At 40.5% G+C, this 27,858-nt stretch overlaps 1 protein-coding gene across 1 annotated transcript in view; it reads left to right on the top strand.

The window, feature by feature from the left end:
- The window catches only part of PAPSS1 (3'-phosphoadenosine 5'-phosphosulfate synthase 1), a 99,239-nt gene that overhangs the window by 60,628 nt on the left and 10,753 nt on the right, over positions 1-27,858 (top strand). The window contains exons 10-11 of the mRNA XM_045880622.3: positions 8,421-8,689; positions 24,778-25,007. Coding sequence (XP_045736578.1) covers positions 8,421-8,689; positions 24,778-25,007 — 499 coding nt within the window. The remainder of the gene's footprint in view (positions 1-8,420; positions 8,690-24,777; positions 25,008-27,858) is intronic.

Below are 27,858 nucleotides of genomic sequence, written 5' to 3'. Positions count from 1 at the left end.
GGGAGGGAATGGACTCCGAGGCCCTGAGCTGGATAATGGTGCTGTGCTCTGCGAGCGGGGTGGAGGGGGCCTGGAGGCCCACAGGGAGGCCGGCAGGGCTGGAGACACAGGTGGCTGTGGTGTGCTAGGAGGCAGGTGGGGAGACCGTGTGGGGCTTAGGGGAGAGTTTTGGTCAGAGGACGCATATTGGAGCCACTAACAGAGCCGTGCTTGGTGACCTCAGGCGTGGGGAGCGTGGGATGGGGAGCGGTCTCAGGGAGGGGTACGCCTGTCTTCACTGTTGCCGCACTGTGACCCCCATTCACCAGCGTGTAGGTTGTGGTCCGTCCGATGAGCCTGTCTGTATCCTGGGGCGGGGAATAAATGAGTGTGTGGAATGGATGGTAGAGTTGGTGGAAGTTTTATTTTATGTGGAAACGTGGGAACATGTTCCTCAGCCACAGTCTTCCAATTTTGCTGTCTCTCTACTTGCTCTGCCCTCCCCCACGTCAATCCTGCACGGTCCTGTGCAGACTGATTTTCTGTAAAACATGACTGATTCGCTTATAGCCCCTGTTCGGTACACGGTATCCTTCCTTAAGCTGGCATTCAAATTTCTCCATAAGAATCTTGTGCCAGGTTTTGGATCCATCTTTGACAAAATGGATGATTCTCTGTTCCCCACATGCGTCTCTGCTTTCCTGTCTTCATGCTTTTGCTCACACCAATCTGCTTGGTTGCAGTGCTCTTTTGACTTCTATCAGCCACATTTCATTTGTCTTGCAGAGGTCAGTAAACAACAGCCTCCAAGCCAAATCTGGCCTGCTGCCAGTTTTTATGAATAAAGTTTTATTGGGAAAGGGCCAGTCTCACCGGTTATCCATTGTCTGTGGCTGTTTTTGCACCCCTACCGCAGGGTTGGTATAGTTGTAGCGGAAACCCCCATGGCCTGCAAAGCCTAAAATATTCACTCTGGCTCTTTATGGAGAAGGTTTGCTTTATACATGGTGTCAGCAGCTTTGCAGTGTACCCTCCAGAAGTCAAGATAATAGAATTCCTGGTCTTTTCCCAGGAACATGGGGACAGAGGGCCTAGAAAGAGATGGAGATCATAAATGTCAGTATTAAATTCCAGTCATCTTGTAGATCATCTCCCATATTCAAGCACAGTTGAAACCATGGACTTAGGTAGAACAGTCTTAAACTAAGCCTAAGGAATTATAAGTGGAAAGGCAAATATTTGATACCAAGAGTCATGTGACAATGTGGAAATCACCGTCCTTTAGAAAAAGAGGATGAGGATGTGAGGCTATAAGTATCAGTGGCCCCAGGTCCATTGTGACCCATAATTTTTTTTTCCATCCTTGATGGAAAATTGATGGACGAAAATTTAATAGTGATGCATATTGGGTTGTGTTAGTTGGGACAGCACCCTGGGAATGTAAGCTTCCAGTGGATCAGGTACTCTTATTACATCGTTCATCCACGTAGGTTCTCTAGTGGAGAAACCAGATGGTAGGGATGAAAATACAGTCTGGACCTAACAGACAGTTAAAACCATTTGTGCAATTCATTGATAAATAGTTAAAAGGGATTGAATAGAAGTTTAGGAAAGACCTGGTAATATTGGCAAGAAAAAAATGGGCAGACAGATCAAATGGTCATTGGATTTCTGAGTAGAACTGATATTAAGGAAATAATTCTACCTGGAAGAAATTTTGGCAGTAAAATCCTTTATATGCTGCTAATGTGAACTTTTCCTAAGTCATCCATCTTCACTTTATCTGTTAAATGTCCAGTGTGAAGCTAGATTAATTCTTTTTGGAAAGAAAGCCTACATAGATAAATTATTAGGATCTGTGAAATATGTGTATTTGAGACCATTTATTTTATATGTTTCCTTTTGCACATCCTGTCATATAAATAATCCTGCCAAATGGTGATTTTACAAAATCAGATTTGACCTGATTGAAGTCTAGGCATGTAGTCCTCATATACCTGAGATGTAACACCCAGGGGTCCTATGCAAAGATGGACGCCTGTTCCTGATTAAGGAGGACAAAAGCTAATGAGCACAGAGCTAATACGTCCTCACTTTGGAGACATTAGCTGAGAGTGTTAGTTTGTACCAGAGTGGACCTTCAGCCACTGGTAGAACAGTGGGTTTGGTTTCTTGCCAGGAATATTTAGATGTGTTTTTTTCTCTTTTCTTTTCCTTTTTCCTTTTTTTTTTTTTTTTTTTTTAAGATTTTATTGATTTATTTGACAGAGAGAGACAGCGAGAACACAAGCAGAGGGAGTAGGAGAGGAAGAAGCAGGCTTCCTGCTGAGCAGGGAGCCCAATGTGGGGCTCGATCCCAGGACCCTGGAATCATGACCCGAGCTGAAGGCAGATGCTTAACAAATGAGCCACTTTTCTTTTCGCCCCTCTTTTCTTTTCTCTTCTTCTCTTTTCTTTTCTTTTTTTAAAGACTGAATTAAGGAACTTAGATTTACAAGGGACCGCAGCATGCATCTCACCATGCTGGGTACTTTATATTATTTTGTCTTCTTAACAATAACCTTAGTATCATCCCCATTTCAAAAATGTAGGAAGTGAAATTCAGTCCTTAAAGGCCACAGTCCATGGCTAGAAACTGGTGTACTTATGATATGAACCCATAAATAACCCTGTTCTAAAGTAATGCTTCTTTTGGTACCCTGCATATATCTTCTCTTTTAGAACTTGTTATGGAAAATTTCAAACTTAGCTACTTGTAAGTAGAGATCATAGTATAATGAATCCCTGTGTGCCTCTAGCCCCGCTTCAGTAGTTATCAACTCTCAACTAATCTTGTTGCATCTTTACCCCCCTCCCTACCTCACCCCTACATGTGATTCTGAAGCAGAGCTCATATCCCCTTTATTTCATGTTTGAGTACTTATCTCTTAAAGGTAAGGACTTTAAAAAGGACAGCCATGATACCACTTTTGCAGCTAAATAATAATAATAATAATAATAATATAATAATAATAGTTAATAGTCTTAATATAATCAAATATCCACTCAATGTTCAAATTTCTAATAATTTCATAGTAGTCACTTTTTTTAATTGTTTGAATCAGGATCTAAATAAGGACTCTGCATTGTATTGCTTCATATGTCTCTTGTCAAATTTTTTCACTTTGTTTTTTAACTTTTTATTTTGAAATAATTTTAAATTTACAGAAAAATTAGGATACAGAATAGGACCAAGAACTCCTATATATTCATACAGAATCCATAGTTACTAACATTATACTTCATTTGCTTTCTGGTTCTTACTCTCTTTGAAAGTTGTGGACATGATAGAATGCCTCATTATCCCTTAGTATGTCCACATGCATTTCCTAAAAATAACAGTCTCTTATCTAACCGTAGGATGCTCATCCACATCCAGAAAATAACATTGGTGTAGCACTGTCTAACCCCTATACTCCATTCAAATCATGCCATTGTCCTAATAAGGTCCAGTATAGCAAAACCAACAGCAATCAGGTTTTTTCTTTGCCACCTTTCCTTTCTGGTTTAGGACTCAGTCATGTCTCTTTATAGTCTGCTTCAGTTTGGAAGGGTCATTTCGTCTTTATTGTGTCTTTTACAACCTTGACATTTTTTAAGAGTACATATCATTTACTTTGTTGAATGTCTGTCAGTTTGGATTTATCTGCGGTTTCCTCACGATTAGGTTCAGATTACACATTTTGTCAGAGATACTATCAAAGCAGTTGTGAGTTGTCAGTGCATCATATTTGGTGGCTCACAATTTTGATTCATCCTGAACTTTTGTTTTAAGGTTAACTTCTTTAAAAAAGTTTACTTTTGGGCGCCTGGGTGGCTCAGTCGTTAAGCGTCTGCCTTCAGCTCAGGTCATGATCCCAGGGTCCTGGGATCGAGCCCTGCATCGGGCTCCCTGCTCGGCAGTAAGCCTGCTTCTCGCTCTCCCACTCCCCCTGCTTGTGTTCCTTCTCTCACTGTGTCTCTCTCTGTCAAATAAATAAATAAATAAAATCTTTAAAAAAAAAAAAAAGTTTACTTTTGGGGCACCTGAGTGGCTCAGTCAGTTAAGCGTCTGCCTTTGGCTCAGGCCATGATCCCAGTGTCCTGGGATTGAGCCCCTTATTGGGCTCCGTGCTCAGCAGGGAGCCTGCTTCTCCCTCTCCCTCTGCCTGCCTGTCTGCCTACTTGTGATCTCTCTCTCTCTCCCCCCCGTCAAATAAATAAATACAATCTTTAAAAAAAAAAAAAGTTTACTTTTGTCTCTTGTTTAAGATTGTGTTTGCCAGAATTTTCTGCTATAAAGTTAACAAGTTATTTTGTACTTAATAACTAAAAAGTATTTTGGGGGGGAGATTTTGAAACTATAAATACCCTGTTGTTACCAAACTTTTACCCACTAGTTTTTTTAGCACATTACAAATATGGCCAAATGGTGATTTTTCTAATTGTCATTCTTCCTATGTTTATTAGTTGGCCTTCTACCGAAAGGTAGAGTTTCCCCTTCTCTCCATGGTTTATTGATTTATTTTATTCTTTATGGACTCACAGATTCCTATATTACTCAGTAGGTTACAATTCATTACTATTATTATTTATCTTGATGTTTAACTTGGCCTGGGTTGGCCGTTGGGGTTAGTCATTGGGTCAGACTGGTTTGCTATAAACTTTTGACATGTCCCCATCATTTTTCGAGCACTTCCTTTCTTTATGACACACAAGATGTCCCAGCTCATGTTGTAAATTCCTTGCCCTAGCCCTAGAATCAGCCATTTCGCCCTCGGTATTTAGAATGTAAGATTTGTGCTTTTGTTTGCTCATTGTCATTGGGTAGTGGTTGCTTATAGGACCTTTCAGTGGATAGAGCTAAGAAATGTACATTATGTATAGGCATACAGGCACTTAGGTACCAACACACATTTATATTTATTCCTGTCTCCTCAGTGTAACTGAAAACCGTGAGCTCGCGCTGATACTTTCAGTCTTAATCTGGCACCACATAGTCTATTCTAACCTTTCTCCTTTCTGTATTTATGCCTTCCATCTCCTGCAGTTGAGAATCCTGGCTCCCATTATCCTCGCTTACGTATTTGCTTTACCTCACTGTGTGTAAGTGGTCTCTCAAACAGGCTGTCTCCTGGGGCCCTGGGGCTTTCAGGCTTGTGCTGGGCCAGAGTCCTCTCTCTCCGGTGTGAGTCTGGAGTCTGTCCCCCACCCCCTATCAGTGCAGTGACTCACATTGGCCTAGGAGGAGGATACATTGATGCTCAGTAAGTGTGTCTATTGTGAGCAGACTGTTTATTTAAAGTATTTATTTTATTTTTGCGAGAGAGAATGAGAGAGAGAGGGAGAGAGAAAATGAGTGGGGGGGGAGGGGCATAGAGAGAAGCAGGCTCCCCGATGAGCTGGGAGCCCGATGTGGGACTCCATCCCAGGACCTCAGGATCATGACCTGAGCTGAAGGCAGACGCTTAACCGACTGACCACCCAGGCGCCTGTGAGCAGGCTGTTTATAAAAAAATGGGTAGCATAACTCTGGAAAACAGTATGGAGGTTCCTCAAAAAGTTGAAAATAGAGCTACCATATGATCCAGCAATTGCACTACTGGGTATTTACCCCAAAGATACAAAAGTAGGGATCTGAAAGGGTACATGCACCCCGATGTTTATAGCAGCAGTGTCCACAATAGCCAAACTGTGGAAAGAGCCAAGATGTCCATCGACAGATGAATGGATAAAGAAGATGTGGTATATATACACAATGGAATATTATGCAGCCATCAAAAGGAATGAGATCTTGCCATTTGCAACAACGTGGATGGAACTGGAGGGTATTATGTTGAGCGAAATAAGTCAAAAAGAGAAAGACATGTATCATATGACCTCACTGATATGAGGAATTCTTAATTGCAGGAAACAAACTGAGGGTTGTTGGAGTGGGGGGTGGGGTGGGAGGGATGGGGTGACTGGGTGATAGACACTGGGGAGGGTATGTGCTCTGGTAAGCGCTGTGAATTGTGCAAGACTGTTGAATCTCAGATCTGTACCTCTGAAACAAATAATGCAATATATGTTAAGAAAAAAAAAGAAGAAGAAGGTAGCAGAAGGGGAAGAATGAAGCAGGGGAAATCGGAGGGGTAGACGAACCATGAGAGACGATGGACTCTGAAAAACAAACTGAGGGTTCTAGAGGGGAGAGGGGTGGGAGGATGGGTTAGCCTGGTGATGGGTATTGAGGAGGACACATTCTGCATGGAGCACTGGGTATTATGCACAAACAATGAATCATGGAACACTACATCTAAAACTAATGATGTAATGTATGGGGATTAACATAAGAATAAAAAAAAAAAAGAATAAAAAAAATGGGTAGCATAAAGTGAAGGGAAGAGAGGAGAGAGCTAAGTGAGTGACAAGACTTAGGCCAGAATCAGAGTGGGTAAGTAAGGTCAGGCAGTAATCTCCTAAATGGGGAATTATACCTTCTTCATTTGTACTTTTGTGAAGGACTGGAGTATATACAATAGAGTCAGGAAATAAAATTGCTTCTTGCTCCCAGGGGTGGGGGAGCTATGGAGTTTTACTTAAAGATCAAAAGGGATGTTTGAGGATTTTTTTTTTTTTTCAAAGTAGACTCCATGCCCAGCGTGGAGCCCAGCACGGGTCTTGAACTCATGGCCCTGAGATCAAGACCTGAGCTGAGATTGAGAGTGGGATGCCCAACCAGCTGAGCTACCCAGGCACGCCCTGTTTGGGGATCTTTTTATATCCATATATAAAACAAAATTTGAAGTAAATTCAGGGTAGAAAAATTTTCAGGTTTGTACCCCTCTTCCCATCTCCTTAAAGCAGAATAATTTTTTTTTTATTTTTTTTTTTATAGATTTTTATTTATTTATTTGACAGAGAGAGATAGTGAGAGCAGGAACACAAGCAGGGGGAGTGGGAGAGGGAGAAGCAGGCTTCCCGCTGAGCAGGGAGCCTGATGTGGGGCTCGATCCCAGGACCCTGGGATCATGACCTGAGCCGAAGGCAGACGCTTAACGACTGAGCCACCCAGGCGCCCTAAAGCAGAATAGTTTTAAATGCTCATATATTTGTATCAGGACTTTCTTTGTACCTTATATCAGCTATTTCTTGGGTGAAAACTAGCCTTGTTCGTGTTTAAAAGGTAACTTGAGAACTTCAAAGCATAACAGTAATGCTGTAAATCTTGGAATATCACAGGATGTGGTCCCCCCCCCCAAGAAACCCCCAAACCCCTGGTCAAGTAGGGTGCTACAGATTTCCTCCTGTGGCCTTTTGTCATCATGATAGAAGAGGGTCAGAATTGACAACAGATTGGGGAAGACGTTTATCCTATTTGGCTTAAAATTGTTAGGGGAGGGGAAGATACTCTTCTCTCTGAGTCAGGCTTGGATCAGCATGGCTTGATGCTATACCAGATGTTGGCAGGGCAATAAAATACAGAGCTCTTCTAACTGGGTTACCGCTCTGTTCTGTGACATTCTCTGTGACCCCAAAGAACCATGCTTTCTGAGAATGTCTCCTGATAGCAGGCCCCATGCAGAGTAGAGCCAGGGTTGTAAGCAGAAGATACAGAGTTAACCAGTTTAATTCATCCAGCAGTTTTCATTGTTCGGGTAATAGCAGTGGGTCTTGTAAGGGATAGTGTTGTTGCTAAACTGTAACCCAAAATCCAGACCTGGCATCACAAAACAATGTCGGGTTCCAGTCAAACAAAGTAATCAGTATAAATGAGCATATTTGGATAGTAAGTAAATTTTTAAAACTATAAATTTCTCTATCTTTCTGTCTTTTTTTTTTTTTTTTTTTAAGATTTATTTGAGAGAGAGAGAATGAGAGACAGAGAGCATGAGAGGGAGGAGGGTCAGAGGCAGAAGCAGGCTCCCCGCCGAGCAGGGAGCCCGACGCGGGACTCAATCCCAGGACTCCAGGATCATGACCTGAGCCGAAGGCAGTCACTTAACCAACTGAGCCACCCAGGCGCCCCATCTGTCTCCCTTTAATAAAGCAGTGTCTTAGATCCTATGGAGGGATTGGCCTGGTGTGTAATTAAGGCACAGATCAAACACTTACATCCATTGTAAGCACTTAAACCAGGAAGTTGGGACCAGAAAGTCTGGTGGTTATTCTCGCATGCCACGAATGCAGAAAACAGTTGTTGCAAATCTATGACCATTGTGTTAACACATCCTCAGGCATGTAAGATTTGTAAAGTAAAAACATGGCAGAAGGATAGGTCAAGTTGGCCTTGGAGTAAATGGTCAAAGCAGGACATGTTTTTTACCAGTCTCTGATTGTGGGCTCGTCTGTTTGCTTAATCCCATCAGACTTCAGGAAGAATTGCTTGTCCTCTGGAAGGTAAGACGTTATATTCTTGACTCTGAAAATTCTCTTTTCAGATGCTGTCTTTGCCTTTCAATTACGCAATCCAGTGCACAATGGACATGCTCTGTTAATGCAAGATACCCATAAGCAACTTCTAGAGAGGGGCTATCGGCGCCCTGTCCTTCTCCTTCACCCTCTTGGTGGCTGGACAAAGGATGATGATGTTCCTTTGATGTGGCGTATGAAGCAGCATGCCGCAGTGCTGGAGGAAGGAGTCCTGAATCCTGAAACAACAGTGGTGGCCATCTTCCCATCTCCCATGATGTATGCTGGGCCAACTGAGGTAGACTGCTTTTAAGATTTTCAGTGCAGCAGAAACCACATGTATTAACACAACTAGTGTTGATTCTCCTCTGACCTGTTGGTCTCTTCCAGACATTGAGCATGCCTGGAGTACTCTCATGCTCCTATCGGGAACGTTCTTTATTTATTTTATTTTTTTTTTTAAAGATTTTATTTATTTGACAGAGAGACAGCGAGAGAGGGAACACAAGCAGGGGGAGTGGGAGAGGGAGAAGCAGACTCCCCACTGAGCAGGGAGCCTGATGCGGGGCTTGATTCCAGGACCCTGGGATCATGACCTGAGCCGAAGGCAGACACTTAACGACTGAGCCACCCAGGCGCCCCTCAGGAACATTCTTTAGAGGTGACCCCCCAAAAGCAGTCTTCTTGGGAACAGGAAGACAGGGAGAGGCTTCTCTTGCTGTTTTTGTGGTTCTTGGTCCCAGTTTTGTGAAGGAGGGAACGCTCCCTGCAGATAGAGGGCTGGGTGAGCTTGGGAAGGTGTGACAGAGGCGCCTCTGAAAACTTTTGGCCCCGTTTACAGGCAGAGCTCTGGTAATACCCATCTCAGCTCTTTAACAAAGTACTGTCATTCTTCCCCAGAGACAGATTGGGTCTGATTTTTGCTGCTTCTGAATTTTGGAAGGGCCAAAGGTATTTCAGTGGGAAGGTAAGCATGGTACCCTTTAAAAAACATTCAGAAGACATTTTTCATCTTTTGTTTTGCGAGACTGGTGCATAATAGAGTCGGAAGTAAAATTACTTCTTGATACTGTGTGCGGAGAGGGTCCTGGAGTTCTATTTAGTGGTCAAAAAGAATGTTGTGAGATCTTTTTATGACCATACATATAGACAAGGACTTAATCAGGTTTTTGCTTCAAGGCCGAATAGGCATTCAAAAATGAATGACCTCAAAAACAGTGTGTGGGGAATTCCTAGCCAGCTTCTTGTTGAATTTTCAAGATAAAGAATGGAATGCACATTATTATTGCATTCTTTTTCAGCTCTTGAAGGGAGATGGATTTATTTAGATTATTTGGGAGGCAGACCCTCTTAAAGAGGATCTAAATAGTTTTTATATATTCTGTGATGTCTTTCTCGAAAAAAGTTTAGGAAATCCAAGCGTGTTTGGCTATTCTTTAGGCTCACGCCTAAAAATTTTCACTGGAGCTTAGTTGTGGGTTTGTATGCTCTTACTGTCTCTTTATCCAAGAAAAACAAAGAAAAGATAATAATAATAAAAAACCCTCAAAGATTAAAATGTATATGACTCTTCTCTTAGATCCAGTCTAAATAATGCATTGGAACTTCAGTAGGTCAAGCTCCTCATACTCTTCTTCCCTCTTTGTTGGTATCAAAGGTTCAGGAGAATTAGGCAGGGGATCACCCTTTAAGTTTCCTATACACCATCACGACTTCTTCAAAGAGGAACTACATTGTCCTGGAGATAAAGTGACAAATTTTCTTCCGGTAGTTCTCCAACCGTTCCTTTGGTGCTGTCTTCATCATCATCATCATTTTAAAGGAATCATTTGGTCTCAAATTCTCCAGAGTTATAGGATGAATGGTTTTTAAAGTGGGAGTGACCCAAGCAAGTTCAGGGTCAGGAATAGGCCACCTGGGAAAGGAAAGGGATTTACCTTCCCAATTCAGGACATATTTTGTCCCCTTTGTGTTTCGTTTCTTATTCCCTATCTAAAAGGGGAAGAGAGATGACATTTTAACTAAACTGAAAATTGTTTTCAGAAAGGCGAAGATGAGAGGATAGATAAATAATAAAAGTAGCCAAGCTGTGCTAAAACAGATTATTCTTTCCTGAGAGAACACCACAAAGAATTAAAGCATGCTGTCTTGTCTACATTGGAAAGATTCTCACGTCTTCTGATTTCAGAAGCAGGTGTGTTTCTTAAGAAAGATTCAAAGGTGAAGGTACACAAAGGTATCTTTGGGGTGCTGCTAGCATTTTGGCTTCCCTGAGAGCTGTGTTTTTTGCAAGCATAGCTGACTGGTCAGTGAGCTGGCTGCAGCAGGCCCTTCCGTGGCTCAGAGTTGCTGCCTGTTGCTTCCCACCAGGACGTGGTCTGGTGAAGACAGTCCAGTCCTGCCATCGAGGAGTGGCGGCATGGTTCTGGTTTGCCCCCAGATGGTTTGTAATCTCAGGCTAGGCTTCTTTAGACTTCTCTGGGTTATGTTTGAGTGCACCATAAATGGTTATTTAACTGGTGCACAAGGAGGTTGGACTAAATATTGTTGAAAGGTCTGTTCCAGGGCATTTTCTAGTTTGTCTCACTTTCTTTTAACTTCATATTTAAGTATAGTATACATGGGAAACAGTACACATTTCATAGATGTACAGTGAAATGGATTTCTCCCATTTGAACAGTCATACAACCAGCATCCAGACTTTTAAAAAAAAGACTCTTATCTGCATCCTAGAAGCTGTCCTTCCTGTCTTTCTGTTCCCTCCCTGTTCTCCCCCAGTGGTCCCCAGTATCCTCATTTCTCACCTCGGATCCAGTTTGCTTGTGCCAAAGCTTGGATACTCTGAGAGTGAGATTAGCCTTAGGGAAATTTATTGGCGAGAGCCCTTGGGATCAACGCCTGTGAAGAGGAAAGAGAGGAAAGGAAGTGGGATTGGGCAGAGGGAAGAGTGAAGCTGTGGTTCAGCCTTAGTGGAAGCCTCAGTTGCCCATGTGGAGTTCTGGAAAGGCCCGCAGAGATGTTCCATGTTGCACAAGAACTAGGCATTCATGCCCTGGTGTGGAGCAGCGATTGGCCACCCAGGGAAGGGGTGTGCCCTCGGGCCCGGCTGCTGTCTGCGCGGAGGCCGTTTCTGAAGAGGGCTGACAGCTGCTGAGTGTGTGCTGGCCCCTGTCCCAGACGCTGGGGAATAGTCCTCTTTTACTCCGGGGGGTGGGGGTGGGGTGGGGTGGTGGGGGCGGACACCTGAGGGTTGCCTCAGTGTCCAGTCCAGCCTTTGTGTACCTGAAACCCTGCAGCATATACTTCTTTGTGTCTGGCTTCTTTTACTTTACATTGTGTTTCTCGAACTCAGCCTTCGTTGTGTATCGTTGGTTGTAGGTCGGTCGTTCTCAGTACTCGTCATGTGACTCCACCCAGTACTGTGGGTGGGCATGTGGGCAGTTTCCAGTGCTTTGCTAGTAAGAGTAGCGCTGGGATGGAGATTTTAGTGCATGTCTTCTAGTGGACGTTTATGTCGTTGTATACCGAGCGGTCGCATTGCTGGGTCGTGGGGTATGCGTTTGTTCAGCTTAGTAAATGCTCGCAGTGGATTTTCCAATGTGGTTGTGCCATTTTACTCTCCCAAACGAGAAAATAAGTATTTCCTCATACTTGATTATCTTTTTTTTTTTTTTTTTTTTTTTTTTTTTAAGGATTTATTTATTTATTTGAGAGAGGGAGGGAAAGTCGCAAGCCAACTCTCGGCCGAGCGCGGAGCCCAACCCTGGGCTGGATCTCACCGCCCCGAGATCACAACCTGAGCCGGAACCAAGAGTCGGACGCTTAACCAGCTGTGCCACCCAGGCGCCCTTTGATGATCTTTTTCGTTTTAGTTAGTTTATTCCTTTAGCCTGACTCTTCAGCCACACATTTTCTAATAATTTACTATTTCTTAAGCAGCCTCAAAAATGTTTTCATTGAACCGGCTTCACTGAAGAGGAAATGGAGAAGCAGTAAATGAGTTGTATTTATATATAGTGATTGAGAAATAGAATATAAAAATAGCTCATTTTCAGTGAGCTTTTACTGTATCTGCCTGGCAATATGTCAAGGGTTTTACTTGTATTAGCTAACTTAATCCTTACAATAACACTAAGACGGTAGGTATGATTATTATTCTCAGCTTACAGATGAGGAAGCAGAGGTAGAGCTGTTAAAAAACAGGGGCAGAGTGGGTGGTGGTGGTAGGGGGTGTTCAGTGGATTGAAAATCACCAAGAGGAAAACATCAGAAATTACAGGCAAGAGATGATTGTGGTTAAATAGACCTTGCAGGATTCTTGCTGAAAGCAAGCCAGCTGATCAAATATCACTTAGGGGGTGGTGGGGAAGAAGGATTTGAACACGTGTCGAGGATAGGGAGTTTCTGCTAGCAAGAGTTTTGCTAAAACTGGGTAACACAGGCCCTACATGGATGGACACTGAAGGTCGTCGGGCTTTGAGGGCTTGGAGGAATCTCACTAGAGTTAGGTCAAGCAGAGAGACCCTAGAGTCACTAAGCATGACTGCAGAGCTGGGACCGAAACTCAGGCCAGTCTAATTCCATGGCCTGCTGTTTTCTCCAGATCTCTCTGCCGCCTGGAAGTCTCTAAGGGGCCTGTGGTGGGTAGTGGGTGGGAGGGCAAAGAAGTCAGGTGTCTGCACAGAGCTCTCAGGTTTTCTAGAAGTGTGTGAAAGCACCTTAAAATTGCATCTGCCTATAGATCTCTATTTGGAGTTAGGAGCTAAGAGGTGTGGATCTTGTCAGGAAGCACTGGATCTGGTACCTGAGCAAAAGGCAGTTTTTAACTTCTGAACTTTTAAAGAGCAAACTAGAAACTCTAGTAAACCTCTCTGTATTTTAAACCCTTAAATGTTTTACTGATTTATGACCTGGCAGGATGTAAACGGTTAGATTGAGTGGCTTGTGAAAACTATCCATTTCTTTTTCTCAAGTGCCCCCCTTGAGTGTTTGACTTATTTGGCTTATTCACAGCCGTAAGTGAAGAATTTTTTTGTAATTAAAAAAACATTCATTTTTGTAGCTTTTCCAGTGACATCAGGAAAAAGTCTGCCAGTAATGCTTATTTGCCAACTAATAATAATAAAATAAAAACAATGACTCTCCTTTAATCATTTTCTGTAGGTCATTTAGAAGGCATTGGTACCAGATTTGTTTCCCTAGCACAAATGCTTTTCAGAGCAATGAGCAGCTGTGAAGCCTGTCTGGTTATCAACACGATGCCCCTGATTTTCCAGTCTGTAAAGATTTAATAGCTTTGATTCCTAAATTCCATTTTAGAAATTGGGTGGGTGGGGGGCAGCATGTGGAGGGAGAGTTACTTTTCTAATGCTGAAAAGGTGTTCTATGTGTGCATTTTTGTTTTTGTGAGGTATTCATCGACTGTAGGAGATTATGGTTGTCCTGTCTTGTAAAATGCTAAGTCCCTTTTTGTAAAGGATAAATAATGCGTGAACGTGCTGAAAGTATGATGCATTTTGGAATGTGCCTATGTGCCACTAAAAGCCTTATCCTTGGGTTAAGACATTTGAATAAGGATAACCCGTTGAACTTTGGAGGAAACATAGAGTTGGACGTAGGGATTTCTCTGCCGTGAAAGTTAGGCATGCATTAGTAAATGACTCCTTAATAGAAATTGTTTCTGTGCAGAGGAGCAGATGCCCTACACTGGGACAGTAGGAATATACTGCCCCCTGGATGATAGTGTATTTGTTTAATTAGTCTGTGCTTTATACCAGTATCTGTAGCTTAAATAGGATGTCTGTTAGGATTTAAATCTGTTCCTCCCTGTAAGCACTTCTAAGAGTTCCAGTGCCCTAAAGAGACATTTCTTCTGGAGATTTAAGCCTAATTGTAAGAGCCATAGACTCCCCAGTTTTAATTGTCAACTTTGGTCTTCTTTGGGGCCTTTGATAATTTTGTCTTCTCATTTATCTTATTCGTGTTTCTGGAGTCGTGCAACACAGGCCCTTCTCCAGGATCTTTGGGGTCATGTATTACCTGATTCTCCTGGGAGATAAAGCACATTAATATTTCTGTGGCACAGTGAATGATTTTTCACACCAAGTGGGATCAGTAGAGCCCACAACTAACTTCATGTCGGTCTTGATCAGGTTTTGCTGCTAAATTAGTTTTAAAAACTAGGTACATAGAGGTTTTTAAATTTCAGATGCATGTGTTACCTAATTGTGGTAAGTTCACAAAATGTACATAGATTTTGTTGTATACCTTAAACTCACACAAGGTCGTATGTCAATTATATCTGAAGAAAGCTGGAAAAAATTGGATTTCAGGTTTTTCAATAAGCAGTTGTGGGTCTGTACCACAAAAGCAGTTAGAGTCTGTTGATGTATTTTGAAAGTAATTTTGGGGGTCTGTGTAGTCTGACACAGACTTTTATATATTTTTATATTTTATATATTTTTAGTTTATATCTAGTTTCTTGATAACCGAAATTACTAATTTAATTCAGAGGCATTAGATTTAACAGATGTTTTAGGATGCTTTTCACGGGGGAAAATGCCCCTTTTTTCCTCCTGATTTTTCTATAGATTTTCTGCTCAGCATCTGTTCTTGTTTCTTAGTGAAGCAGCATCATGTTCCAATATTGTCTGTTAGTCTAGTTTTCCTGCAGTTAGGTAATCTATACTGTTCCTTCCCTAAGTGTAGTGCTAACCAGGATTTGTCCTCCTGATGTCCTGTCTTGCTGTAGGGCTTGACACAGCGTGAGGGGCTCAGTAAGAATAGGTATGCATGAATTTGGGGGTTGTAGATACCCAGGAATAATACTCTTTCAGTTGTTCATTTTGCACCTTAGACATGTTATTGAAACTTGCCAGGTCTCAGTTTTCTTATTTGTGAAATAGGAATAGTAACTGATAAATTTGCTGAAACCATTAAATGAGATAATATTTATAAAACACTTTCTACAGTGACTAGCATATTAGGAGCTCAGTCATTGGTACCTATTTTGATCTTCTCTCACCCTAGTAAAGAACTTCATGAAATGTTTTCTAATGCCTTACCACCTTTGGTTCCTTAAAATAATAACTGGTGAGAGGGTGGAGAGGCAGAACAAAATCAAGCACTTCTTTCTTTTATCAAAAGCAAATTTGGGGGCCCCTGGGCTTGAGAGGCAGGAGTGAGATGGGGGGCTGGGCCATGGTGGATTTATTCTCTTCCCCCTCGATCCTCCTAATCTGCAAAGCTGGGCTCAGCCAAGGAAGCATAGTTTATGAGAAAAAAATTAGTTTGGGTGCTGATGGTTCTGAACAAATACATCTCTTACATTTGAGTTGTGTTATTTCAAAGACTCAGACAGTTGAGATTTCTTGCACATAAAGGGAATCTTTGGGACAACTTGTAATTTGAATGTCACATCTCAATTTCTTGATTTGCAGAATGAAGGATTTGGGTTCCACAGTCTAAACTCCCTTTCAACTCTTAAGATTGTGTGATGAGAGTAATTGTAAATTGTAATTCTCTTCTACAAGCTGGAGAATGAAACATCTAAGTAGAATTTGTAATTTTTGCATTGCACATCATCAATGTGACTCTTATGAGGACTGAATACTGTTCGGTGCCCATACAGAGTAATAGAAATTGGTAGAAGCTAGTACTAGTTGCACAATTAAGATAGTACTAGTACTAGTACTAGTTGCACAATTAAGATAGAAAGCCATAAGGACCCAGAATCTAATGATGGGAAGGATGAACCTCCTTTTTCATTTGCCTCTCTAGATTTTCCCAGTCACTTGAAGAGTGTAAAGTGATTCCTACTGTTGAGACATCAGGAGACAGGCCATTATGATTTGGGAATTTCAGGAAAATAGATTAATATTAGAAGGATGTGATAGTGTACAAAGAAGAGAGAGGGGTATTTTAACATGGAATTTGTGAGATGAATGAAGGTATAGATTTTTTACCCAACAAAAATAGGTCATGGATTTGACTTTGTGAAGAATTTTTGTACCATTAAAATAAGTACACTTTTGATAGTTTGGAAAGGAAATCTTGCACATTTATGTAAGAAAATAGTTTCTGTGCCTAAATTCTTTTATAAATCAGTTATTTGAGTTTTGCCATATGGAATGTTGAATTTAATAAAATTTACTACACTTACATAAAAGCAAATTTCAGAGTGAATATATAAAGAAATAGGTCACCTAAGCTGGACTTAAATTGTTCTATTTATTATCCTCAGTTTTTCTTTCTTTCTTTCTTTCTTTCTTTCTTTCTTTCTTTCTTTCTTTCTTTCTTTCGTTCATTCTTTCGTTCTTTCTTTCGTTCTTTCGTTCGTTCGTTCTTTCGTTCTTTCTTTCTTTCGTTCTTTCTTTCGTTCTTTCTTTCTTTCTTTTCTTTCTAGCGTGCAAGGGGAGGGGGGAGGAGGTAGGGGCAGAGGGAAAGAGAGAATCCCAAGCAGGCTCCATGCAGCCCCAACATGGGGCTCAATCTCATGACCTTGAGATCATGACCCAAGCCGAAATTGAGAGTTGGAAGCCTAACCAACTGAGCCACCCAGGTGCCCCCCTCAATATTTGTAATTAAGAAAAATTGAGGCTATATACTTACTCTGCCAGGCTTCTGGGATAGTGGAATTTCTCAATTGGAGCAGGAGAAGATGGTGTAGTAGTCACAGTATTTTATGTAAGTAGTATAGTCCAGTTATATGTTTTTGTAATATAATTTTAAATTTGGAAAGTTTGTTCATTTTTTGTTTCAGAAACTGTTGAAAATAAAATTTACCAAAATCTTTGGGAGTAGGGGGATAGATGATGGATACCATTTTTCTAATGGAGTCAGGGAGCAAATGAGACTTTATGTTTATCAAAAGAGATGTCAATTAAAAATAGGTAAGAGGAAAAAAAATGAGTAAGAGACACTCTTCTAGGTAAGATGGCCATATTGGGACAAATCAAGAGCAATTCTAATCCTAAGGAATTTACATTTTAAATATTGTGTATGGAGATGTATAATTTGGGTTCCTAACAGTAATCTTTTGGTTCAGTAGTCACACAGTATCTTAATAAATCTGTGATGGGTGGTAGGGAGTAGGCATTATAGGATTAATATTTGCATAGATAAATTACATTTCTTTAAGAGTTAATTATAATTTGAATTATAAACTACTTCTCTATTATTACTATTGGACAGCAAAACTTAAGTAAATCTGATTTGTATTACAATATGGAAATAAGAGATTTGAATAAACCTTAGCCCCCAAAATGTACTTTGGGAAGAAATTCTAAACAAATATCTATTTTAACTCAAGTTACTGATTCTAAGTAGTCCATATTCTGTGTAAGGTTTTGATAAGACAGTTCTCAAACCTTATTTGAAAGTGAGGTAATTGTTGAACCTCCATTTTAGTTAGAATTTAAACAGGGGAAGTTTAAAGAATTACTAATCTTCAAAAGGAGAGTGATTATAAAAATGTAAAGTGAACTCTAATCTAAAGATTACCCTAGGGTTGAGGGAGATTACCAAAGGAAAGATAAACTTGGAAAAGGGATCCCCCTCCCTAAGACTGGGCTGCAGACCTCATTGGAAAAGACAGTTTCCTCCCACCAGATGGTGGAGAAATTCAGTGGACTGTCTGGACCACAAGTGGGCTCACAGAAACCAGAAAGCAGGAAATACCCTCTGGTGAACAGGCTAGCTGAGGCTGACAGACTGGTGCTTAGAGTGGGTGGGGGCATTGGGAGGGAGCCTGCTTGCTGCCAGAGCAGTTCACAGTGTGATACCTGTATTGAGGTGGATGCAAGAAACAACCCTCTGGGACACAGGTGAGCACGGGCTGGTGGGTGGGTGAGCTGTGGGAATCAGGGAGCTGCTGCTGGTGGGAGGCTTGGAATGCACCAGCATCTGCACTAGAAGGGAGCAGTGGGGTGGGCCTTGCGCTCAGGCTTAGGCTTTGGGGTCATTGAAGGCTTGTGTACTTTGGGCTTGTCCATGGACCAGAGTGCCACTCAATATCACCATACACAGGGACCTTTGACACCCCCTTCCTCCTACAATGTCCCTATGATGCCCTCTACTGATAAAACTTAACACTGCGCTCACTGTAAAGGGAGAAATACTTAAAGAGTTCAATTCATTATCTCAGAGCGAGTACTAAAGGGTGAATTTGGAGTTAAGGGACAATAGATTGATAATTGGCACAAAAAGCTATAGAATTATGGGGTACCTGGGTGGCTCAGTCAGTTAAATGTTGGACTCTTGGTTTCAGCTTGGGTTGTGATCATGGGGTCATTGGGGTAGAGCCCCACATGGGGCTCTGCCCTCAGTGGGGCGCTGCGTTCAGCAGGGAGTCTGCTTGGGATCCTCTCCCTCTCCCCCTCCCCACACTTGTGCTCTTGCTCGCTCTCAAATAAATATCTTTTTTTTTTTTTTAAAGATTTTATTCTTTTATTTGACAGAGACATAGCGAGGGAGGGAACACAAGCAGGGGGAGTGGGAGAAGGAGAAGCAGGCTTCCTGCCAAGCAGGGAGCCCGATGCGGGGCTTGATCCTAGGACCCTGGGATCATGACCTGAGCTGAAGGCAGATGCTTAATGATTGAGCCACCCAGGTGCTCCTCAAATAAATATCTTAAAAAAAAAAAAATGCTAGAGTGACATCCCCAACAAGGAAGAAATAAACCTCAAAAAAAAAAAAAAAAAAAAGGTGCCAATAAATTACCTGCCAGCTAGAATGAAGCTGTTGACACTAAAGGAAAACAACACAATTCAGACTCCTTAGAAGAAATCATGCACAGGTCCAGTATACAGTAACAATGAATAATTACAAATATGAAGAAGCAGGAAAGTGTGATCAATAATCCAGAATGAAAGCTGTCACAAGAAACATACCTTGAGATGATGCTGATGTAGGAATTAGCAATTAAGAGCATTAAAGCTTCTTAAAAGCAAATATGGTCTTATGGATGAGGAATCTCAAAAATATGGAAACTATTTGAGAAAGTGTGCAAGCAGGAGGTGGGGGGGGCAATCAAATGGAAAGTCAAGGACTAAAAAAGTAGATCTGAAATGAAAACATTTATTGGATGGATGTAAATGCAGACTAGAGTTAGTAGAAGAAAAGGTCAGTGAGAGAGAAGTCAGATCAATCAAAGTAACTTGAAAAGGAAAATAGATGGGAAAATGAGCAGAGCCTCAGTGACCTGTGGGCAGTATCAGGCCATCTAACATATATTTAATTGGAGTTCTGAAAAGAGGAGAGGGGGAAAAAATGTGGCAGAAAAGGTTTTTGAAAAAATGGTTAAAAGTTTTCCAAGTCAACCTACAAATTCAAGAAACCTAATAAATCTTAGAATAAATTCAAAGAAAACTACACTTAGGCATAGTCAGTCTCCTGAAATTTCATGATATAAAGAGGACCCTTAAAAGCAAAGCTATAGGGGTTCCTGGGTGGCTCAGTTGGTTAAGTGGGGGTTAAGGGTCTGACTCTTGGTTTCAGCTCAGGTCATGAGATCTCAGGGTCATGAGATCGAGCCCCCTGTCTGGCTCCATGCTCAGTGGGGGAGTCTGCGGCCCCCCCCCCCCGTTCCCCGCTTGCACACTTTCTCAAATAAAATCTTAAAAAAAAAAAAAAGGCAAAGCAGGGAGGGAGGAAGAGGAAACAGTAGGGAAATAGGAATGATGGCTGACTTCTCAGGAGCAATACAAACCAGAAACATGGAGTAACATCTTTAAGAGAAAAACAAAAAGAAATGTCTGTTAATCTAGAATTCTATATTCAAGCAAAAATAAAGGTGAAGTAAAGACATTTTCAGATAAATGAGAGTTGAGAATTTTATTAGGGAAAAGGTTTTCCGGATTCTTCCAGCAGACTTCCTCAGAGGTCCCATTATTTGCTCAGATCCCCACACTGTATGGCCGTATGGCTGTACAGCAGGGAAGGCTGCAAAAACAAGGACCTGACATTTTCATCTTCTAGACTGTGGTTTCTTTCATCAAGAAATAGATCAGGGCAAAGAAAAATCAGTTGTTTGTATAGGCAACCAACACTATTTGCCACATAGGAGTTAAATTACTTTTGTAATCAGAAAAAAAGCCAATCTGTTATTTGGCACGCAGATGCAAGTAAAGTAGAAAATAAGTCACTTGTTAGGTTGGCCATTTACAGATTCTTAGAAGACGTTATAGGAAAGCTGTGGACATCACTGTATTCCTTCTTCATATGCATTCAGTATTCCAAACCTGCTTGCCACTGGGCATAAAAAGATAGTACATCTTGACCTCATGTGCTGGAGAGAGAAACAGGCAGCGCTCACAGGGTTTTAGTGACCACCTTCTAGGCAGCATGTCATCTTTTTCATAGAGCAAATGAATCTTCTTTAGAAACACTGGCTAGGAAGCAATTAAATGCAACCGGAATTGTCATGGACTGTTTCACAGAGTAATAGTAACAGTGGCAGTGTTTGTGACTGTCCTTTGTTGAGGGCTAAGTGCTGTCTTGAGTGTTTTGAAATCTCCCACCAGTCTGATGTGTTAAACATTACCTTTGCCATTTTATAAATTTGGAAACCGAGGCTTCAGTTTCAAGTCCAAACTTGACTAAGGGCATTCTGACATTAAAGTGCAAAACCAGGATTTAAATCTAGGACAGTCTGATTCAAAAGCCTGTGTTCCTAAACCAGATACGGGGGATGGCTATGGGCTGACTTGCATTTCTTTTGATTAAAGCATATTATCTTTTCAGTGGGTTGTAAGTTGATTCACACCAGGCATTCTTGGAAGAGCTACATGTGATTTGCTTATTCCTGGTTGTTCCAGTTTTAAAAAGTATTCTCATAGGGAAACCATTTCCTAGAATGTAAATTAAAATTATTCAGTCACTTGCAGGAGAATGTTGACTCTGTCCATGTTTGTTGTGTTTACCTTTAATTTACTCATTTAACCTCTAGAAGAAATTAAAGAGGCAATTAAATTTCCTGGCTATTTTATAAGCCAAAGTTAGAACTGGCCACTGCCAGTTGCTTTGTGATCCTGTAAGGTACTAATTTTTCTGGCTTTGGTTTCCTCTCCTTTTAAAAGGGCAGAGAGGGTTGGATTAAATGATCTGAGCTTCCTTCCATGTTCAAATTAAGCCATACATCCTTGGTTCATTGACCATTTGGTACTTGAATGAATTAAGTATATAGATATAAATATTTAATGAGCATAATAAGTTCACCTAAATTCAGAGAACTTCGATTGCCCTTTTTAATTTAACTCTGAAAGCAGCAGCTAATTTGCATGAGGCTGAAATGATTTTCCACTTAAGTGAAGCTGCAAAGTAGTTAATTGATGATTGATTTTGACTGACCCTTTGATAAAAATTCTGAGTCTGGACTAGCAAAGGTCTTGTGTGTCTACAGTGAAGGGGCAGAGGGGAATGAGCAGAATTTTCATGAAGCGCTGAATCTGAAGGTGGTTGGAGGAAGAGGTGGCATATATGAGGAACAAAGATCTTCTACCATTGTGTTTTGCCATCTTGTTCATACAGAACTATTACAGCTCATTGCAAACAGTGGTAATGCTGCATAGTAGAAAACATAGAGTGACAGGACCTTGGGGTCCTCTTTATTTAGCTAACATATGGGGAAAGAGAACTAGGATAGTACTCAGGAGGTTTTTAAATGTTCCATGTTTGGAACTGGCAAATATCATTTGGGCTGTCATTCTTTTGGCCAAAACTCTGCCACATGGCTACACTGCAAGGAGTAATAGGGATTATATTAAATTGTGTTCTCAGGAAGAAAGGTAGTATAAGGTCCTTAGAAATACAGGTATATGGAAAAACAGGTGAGTGAAAAAAAAAGTCAAGACAATTATTAACTCTAGGAAGAACAAACAGTTGTACAAGGAGGGGAATAAAGTAAAGATGGTAATGGCTGACATTTTTTATGTACTTTATACCAAGTACTATTCTAAGCCCTTACATTTCATATTAATTTTCTTACAAATTTTATGAGATAAATACAATTGTAATTCCCCTTTTACAGACAAGTGTTGATTTCACCAACAGTGGTGATATCACTGTATTTATTGGATAAATGGGATAGGGAACGAGGAGAATGGAGTAAGAGTCAAGCATCTTCATACTAGGAAATATAAATAATGTAGAAGTAATATAATATCTAAAATTAAATAGTCAAATCAGCAGTATACACGTGCCATTTAGAAACACAGGGGCGCCTGACTGGCTCAGTCAGTGGAGCACAGAACTCTTGATCTCGGGGTTGTGAGTTCAAGCCCCATGTTGGGTGCAGAGATTACTTAAAAATAAAATCTTAAAAACACACACACACACACACACACACAGGTAAATATCACTAGAAACAACTGAAAAAGCTGCAACTCCTCAGGGTGATCAGTTTGAGTGTGGGGTCTGGGATTGTCCTTATGCTCTTGCACTTTCTAAACTATGTCAATAAAAATATGTCTTGGTATAAGACAAACTGTCAAGAGAGAGCAAATGACAATGGTGTGTGGGTGGTCATCATTTATATCTTATTTTCACCTAGACCAGAAATGGTTTTGTAGGTTACTAAGTGGTAGAGCTTAACACTGAAAGGGAGGTGAGGCCAGATTTCTAGACCTGGGTTTCCTCTACACTTTCTTGACGAAGTCGCTTAACCTTTGGGCGATCAGTTTCTTCATGTTAATCAGAATGATGATCTCTGTACGGTTACTTTAACTTCTAAAGTACTACAATTCTGGATGTTAAATGAGTAATTTTTTAAAAATTTTCAACAAGTGCTAGTGTGACTGCATCAGCTTCAGAGCTAGTTTTGGATGCAGCGTAGCTGCGGAGTCACAACCAACACCCGGTTTTCTTCTTACCGGGTATCTTGGGTAGGAGTCACTTAGCTATAGGGTTTTCTCAGTGCCAATGTATGTAAGGATTCATAAAACTGAAATCCTTTTCCTCCGGTAGCTTTTTTTTTTTTAATCTATTCAAATATAGCATAGAGAAGAGTGTGTACCTTACAAGTTTATGTACAGTTCAGTGAATTTTTATAGTGAACATACTCTAATTACCAGCACCCAGATCCTGGATCGAGAAACAGAACATTACCAGGGACTCTTAGAGGTAACATCAAAATGGATTAGGTACAAGCTCTTACTTGTTGAAGTTTGTCGAAGGATCCATCTTGTAATTTTCAATTCAAAGCATAGTTTTCAATTATAAGGAGTAAGTTCTGAGGGTCGAGTGTTGCACTTGGTGATTATAGTTAATAATACTATATTATATGCTTGAAATTTGCTGAGAGTAGATCCTAATTGTTCTCACCACACACATACACACAAAGGTAACTGTGAGGTGATAGATGTGTTAATTAACTTAATTGTGGTGAATATTTAACAATATATATCTATCAAATCATGTTGTACGCTTCAGATATATATTGTTTTATTTGTCAATTATACTCAGTAAATCTGGGGGGCAAAAAAGAACATTACCATCATCCTGGAAGCACCTTCCAATTGCTTCCCTCAAAGGATCAACTGCTAGCCTGACTTCTAATAGACTAGATTTTGAACTATATATAAATGACATGTGGTTATGTACAATCATACATATAGACACATGTACATTTACATATCTCTTAAAGAGCCAAAAATATTTATAAATACATATACATAAACATCTATACACATTTATGCTTTTAGATTTTGGTGGGGTGGGCTTGCCAGTTTTGTGTCTAGCTTCCCAAGATGACATATTTAAACTTGTTGAGATTTCGTACTGATATTCATTCTATAAGTAGTCCAGGTCCTTCTCAACGTATGATGATGTTATGTCCTGATAAACCCATCATAAGTTGAAAATACATTAAGTCAAAAATGCAATTAATACACCTAACCTACCAAACATCTAGCTTAGCCTAGCTTACCTTAAATGTGCTCAGAACACTCATGTTAGCGCAGTTGGGCAAATTGACCTAACACAAAGCCTATTTTATGGTGAAGTGTTAAATAATTCATATAATTCATTGAATGCTGTATTGAGTGTGAAAAAACAGAGTGGTCGTGAAAAACAGATCGTATGGGTGCAGAATGGTTGTAAGTGTGTGGGTTGTTTACCCTCGTGATTGTGTGGCTGATCGGGAGCTGTGGCTCACCGTCCCTGCCCAGCATCATCAGAGAGGATTCTACTGCATATTGCTAGCCTGGGAAAACACCAGAATTTGAAGTTAGAGGTATGGTTTCTACTGAATGTGTGTATTACTTTTGCACCATCATAAAGTTGGGGGCCTTAAGTTTGGGGCCGTCTGTATGCATGCATTTATTATCCATTTACTACTTCTAAGTACTGACATAAAAGCATAGTTATCAAATATGAAAACTTTTATTCTAGGTCCAGTGGCATTGCCGAGCACGGATGGTTGCAGGAGCCAATTTTTACATTGTTGGACGAGACCCTGCTGGCATGCCTCATCCAGAAACAGGGAAGGATCTTTATGAGCCAACTCATGGTGCCAAAGTGCTGACAATGGCCCCTGGCCTAATCACCTTGGAAATAGTTCCCTTCCGAGTTGCAGCTTACAACAAGAAAAAGAAGCGTATGGACTACTATGACTCTGAACAGTAAGTTTTATATTCACAGATCTGTGAAACACCTTGTGCTCTAAGCTGCTCCCAGGGCATATTGTCTCAGCTTTATAGTAACTTGACTGATGGCAGGCTTTGTTGTACCCATTTCATAGAAAGGCCAAACCTAGGAAACTAACTTCTCAATATGCTAGCAGTTAGAAGTAGAAATAAAAATTGAATCTGGTTTCATGATTCATGATTTCAGGAATTTTGTCGTGGAGCTCTTCGGGGCAGTATGGACATTTCTGTGTCTGCCGTATCTACGTATCTATGTATTGTGTACAGAGCACATAAAAGGAGTCCAGGGACTTAGTGATGATTACTCCGGTAAGCCCAGAAAAATCTATGTAGTGAGAGAGAATTTCATATTTGTGGAATCCCTATGTGACAGGCACTGTCCTAATTGCTTTATAGGTATCAAATTATTCCCCACAATATCCTATGGTATTGTTATTATCCCTGTTTTATAGATTAGTAGGAAGCTGAGGCATACAGAATTCAAATACCTTGTATAAGGCCACAGAGTAGTAAATGGCAGCCCAGCAGTTGAACCCAAGGAGAGTGTTTCTGGAGCCTGGTGCTCTTGACCGCTAAGAGCGCAACCTCTTTCTTCAAAAATCTTAGGAGGGGCAAAAAACTAACAAACTTTTAGTACAGGTTATTGGTAGTGTCAAACATGTATCTATGGCCCTTCTGTATTAATCTTTATCTGTAGACAATGTCAATCTAAATGTAGAGTGGCAGTGTAAGGCTCTAGAATAGGAAGTTAGGGGTTCTAGCCCTGTCCTCGACTGGTGACTTGAGAGTCCTGTGCCTGTCTAGCCTTGTTTCTTCTCTAAAATGTTGGCAGCGGATGAGTTGATTCCATCTTAGCTTAAAATCTGTACTTCTGGGCGCCTGGGTGGCTCAGTTGGTTAAGCGACTGCCTTTGGCTCAGGTCATGATCCTGGAGTCCCGGGATCGAGTCCCGCATAGGGCTCCCTGCTCGGCGGGGAGTCTGCTTCTCCCTCTGACCCTCCCCCCTCTCATGTGTTCTCTCTCAAATAAATAAATAAAATCTTTAAAAAATAAATAAATAAATAAAATAAAATCTGTACTTCTTTCCATGATCTGTAGCACCTAGTTATTTTTACATTTTAGCAGATACTTGTTTTGTTGATTGATACTTACTTAGTACAAATTACATCTGTATATACCTACAGTATATACCTACTTTTGTTTAGCACAAAATTAGTATACCTACTTTTATTTAGCACAAATTACAATTCATGTTCAGCAAGTAGAACAGGTATTTTTATATATGTTTTCTTACATTTACTTCTACTGACAGGTACTAACTGAAAATTGACCGTGGTCTAATGACCTTTAATCTGAGAGCCCTCATCCTTTCTTCTATGATACTTTACAGTTAATTCTGTATTCAGGAATAATGCTGATCTTGACCCTGTGTCCTCATTTGGTGTGGCCCATTTTGTAATGATGGGGACAAGAAAGAAAAAGAAACCTTTTATAGATCAAAAAATTTTCTTGTTTCTAAAAGCAACATAAAGTTCAGTGTCATTGAATTTCTTTGTGATAAATGATAGATTGTCTGGGTAAAGAAATACTATTATTTACAGTAGACTTCAAGGGATTTTTTTGGCTTCTTGTTTAATGGTCTAAATAATTCTGGAGAAAAACAAATGCACAATTTTAGGTGATTGCAGGCTTTTCAGAGTGATGAACTATAGCTAAAATATGGGAAAATCTTAGGAGTCCATGAACAGAAGAGGCTTATATAACTGCAGGCAACTCCTAACTGTACCTGTGGCCTAGATGTGGACTTCAAGACAGGAGCTCTTCTAGACTATTCTTTTCTGAAGATCTGAAATATGGCCCACATTCGAGTGTACTTCTGAACCACACGAAGAGAAGAATTTACAATAATCCAGACCATTTTTACTTTTATAAAAGACCAGCATTTGTCAACACATAGAAATAGTTCTAAATCGTGGCCATGTTGTGCTTTTTTTTTAAGAATATATATGTTTGTGTATGTTGTTTGTATGTGTATATATATGAGTGTGTACATACACTTACATGCACACACACGGTGCAATTTCACAGTCTTACAAACAATGCAGCTATAGGAGGGGTGTGCTGAGAGTTGCAAATGGGCCTTTTCTTCCAAAGGGATGCCTCGGAAGCTTTAACAAGAGAATTTTAAGAAAAATAAAAGCAATTTTAGTAAACCTTGGACTATATTATCACAAAAGGTGATTAAAACTAAAAATATAAATTAAATATTAAGGAAAGTAAAAAAAAAAAGTTTCTAATATAGTCCTGTCCTTTTGTGGTTAAAATTATATAGGGTCATCATCAGAGATTCTCATTTACTTATTCTGGGGAGAGGCCTACACACCGGCAGTTTTTTTGAAAGACTCCCCAGCCGAGAACCCTTGATGGAGGGTAGCATTGCTTTCTACAAATTTATAACATATAGAGTGTCCGAGGTGAAACGCTGGGCTGGGAAACCTTTGACTTCTCATCCAGCATACAGTTGATCAGTTTGTGTACAAGACGTTATGAACATAATCTTGTTCTGAAAGTAATGATTAATTACAGAGTGAGAAAAGAGAAATAGAATCATTCTGCTAGTGGCCAGGTAGTTAAAACTTAGGTGAGTTTCCATGCTGATGAGTTAAGGAAACAAAACTAACTAGAGTTGAGCTTTTCTTTTACACATCTTGTTTTGATGTCTCATGACTGTGGTTTCTTTCCATGCATGATCAGGTGATTCAGTCACCTGCAAGACCCAGAGCCCATCTGTGTGTCATTGACTGATGTGCTGGGAAGCCCTTGATAA

The sequence above is a fragment of the Mirounga angustirostris genome, unplaced genomic scaffold, assembly GCF_029215605.1.
Source record: "Mirounga angustirostris isolate CCGP_5_RB_7025 unplaced genomic scaffold, mMirAng1.0.hap1 SCAF_2, whole genome shotgun sequence".
NCBI classification, from domain to species: Eukaryota; Metazoa; Chordata; class Mammalia; order Carnivora; family Phocidae; genus Mirounga; species Mirounga angustirostris.
Note: the sequence above shows the minus strand (reverse complement) of the source record. Positions and strands in the feature narration are given on the sequence as shown.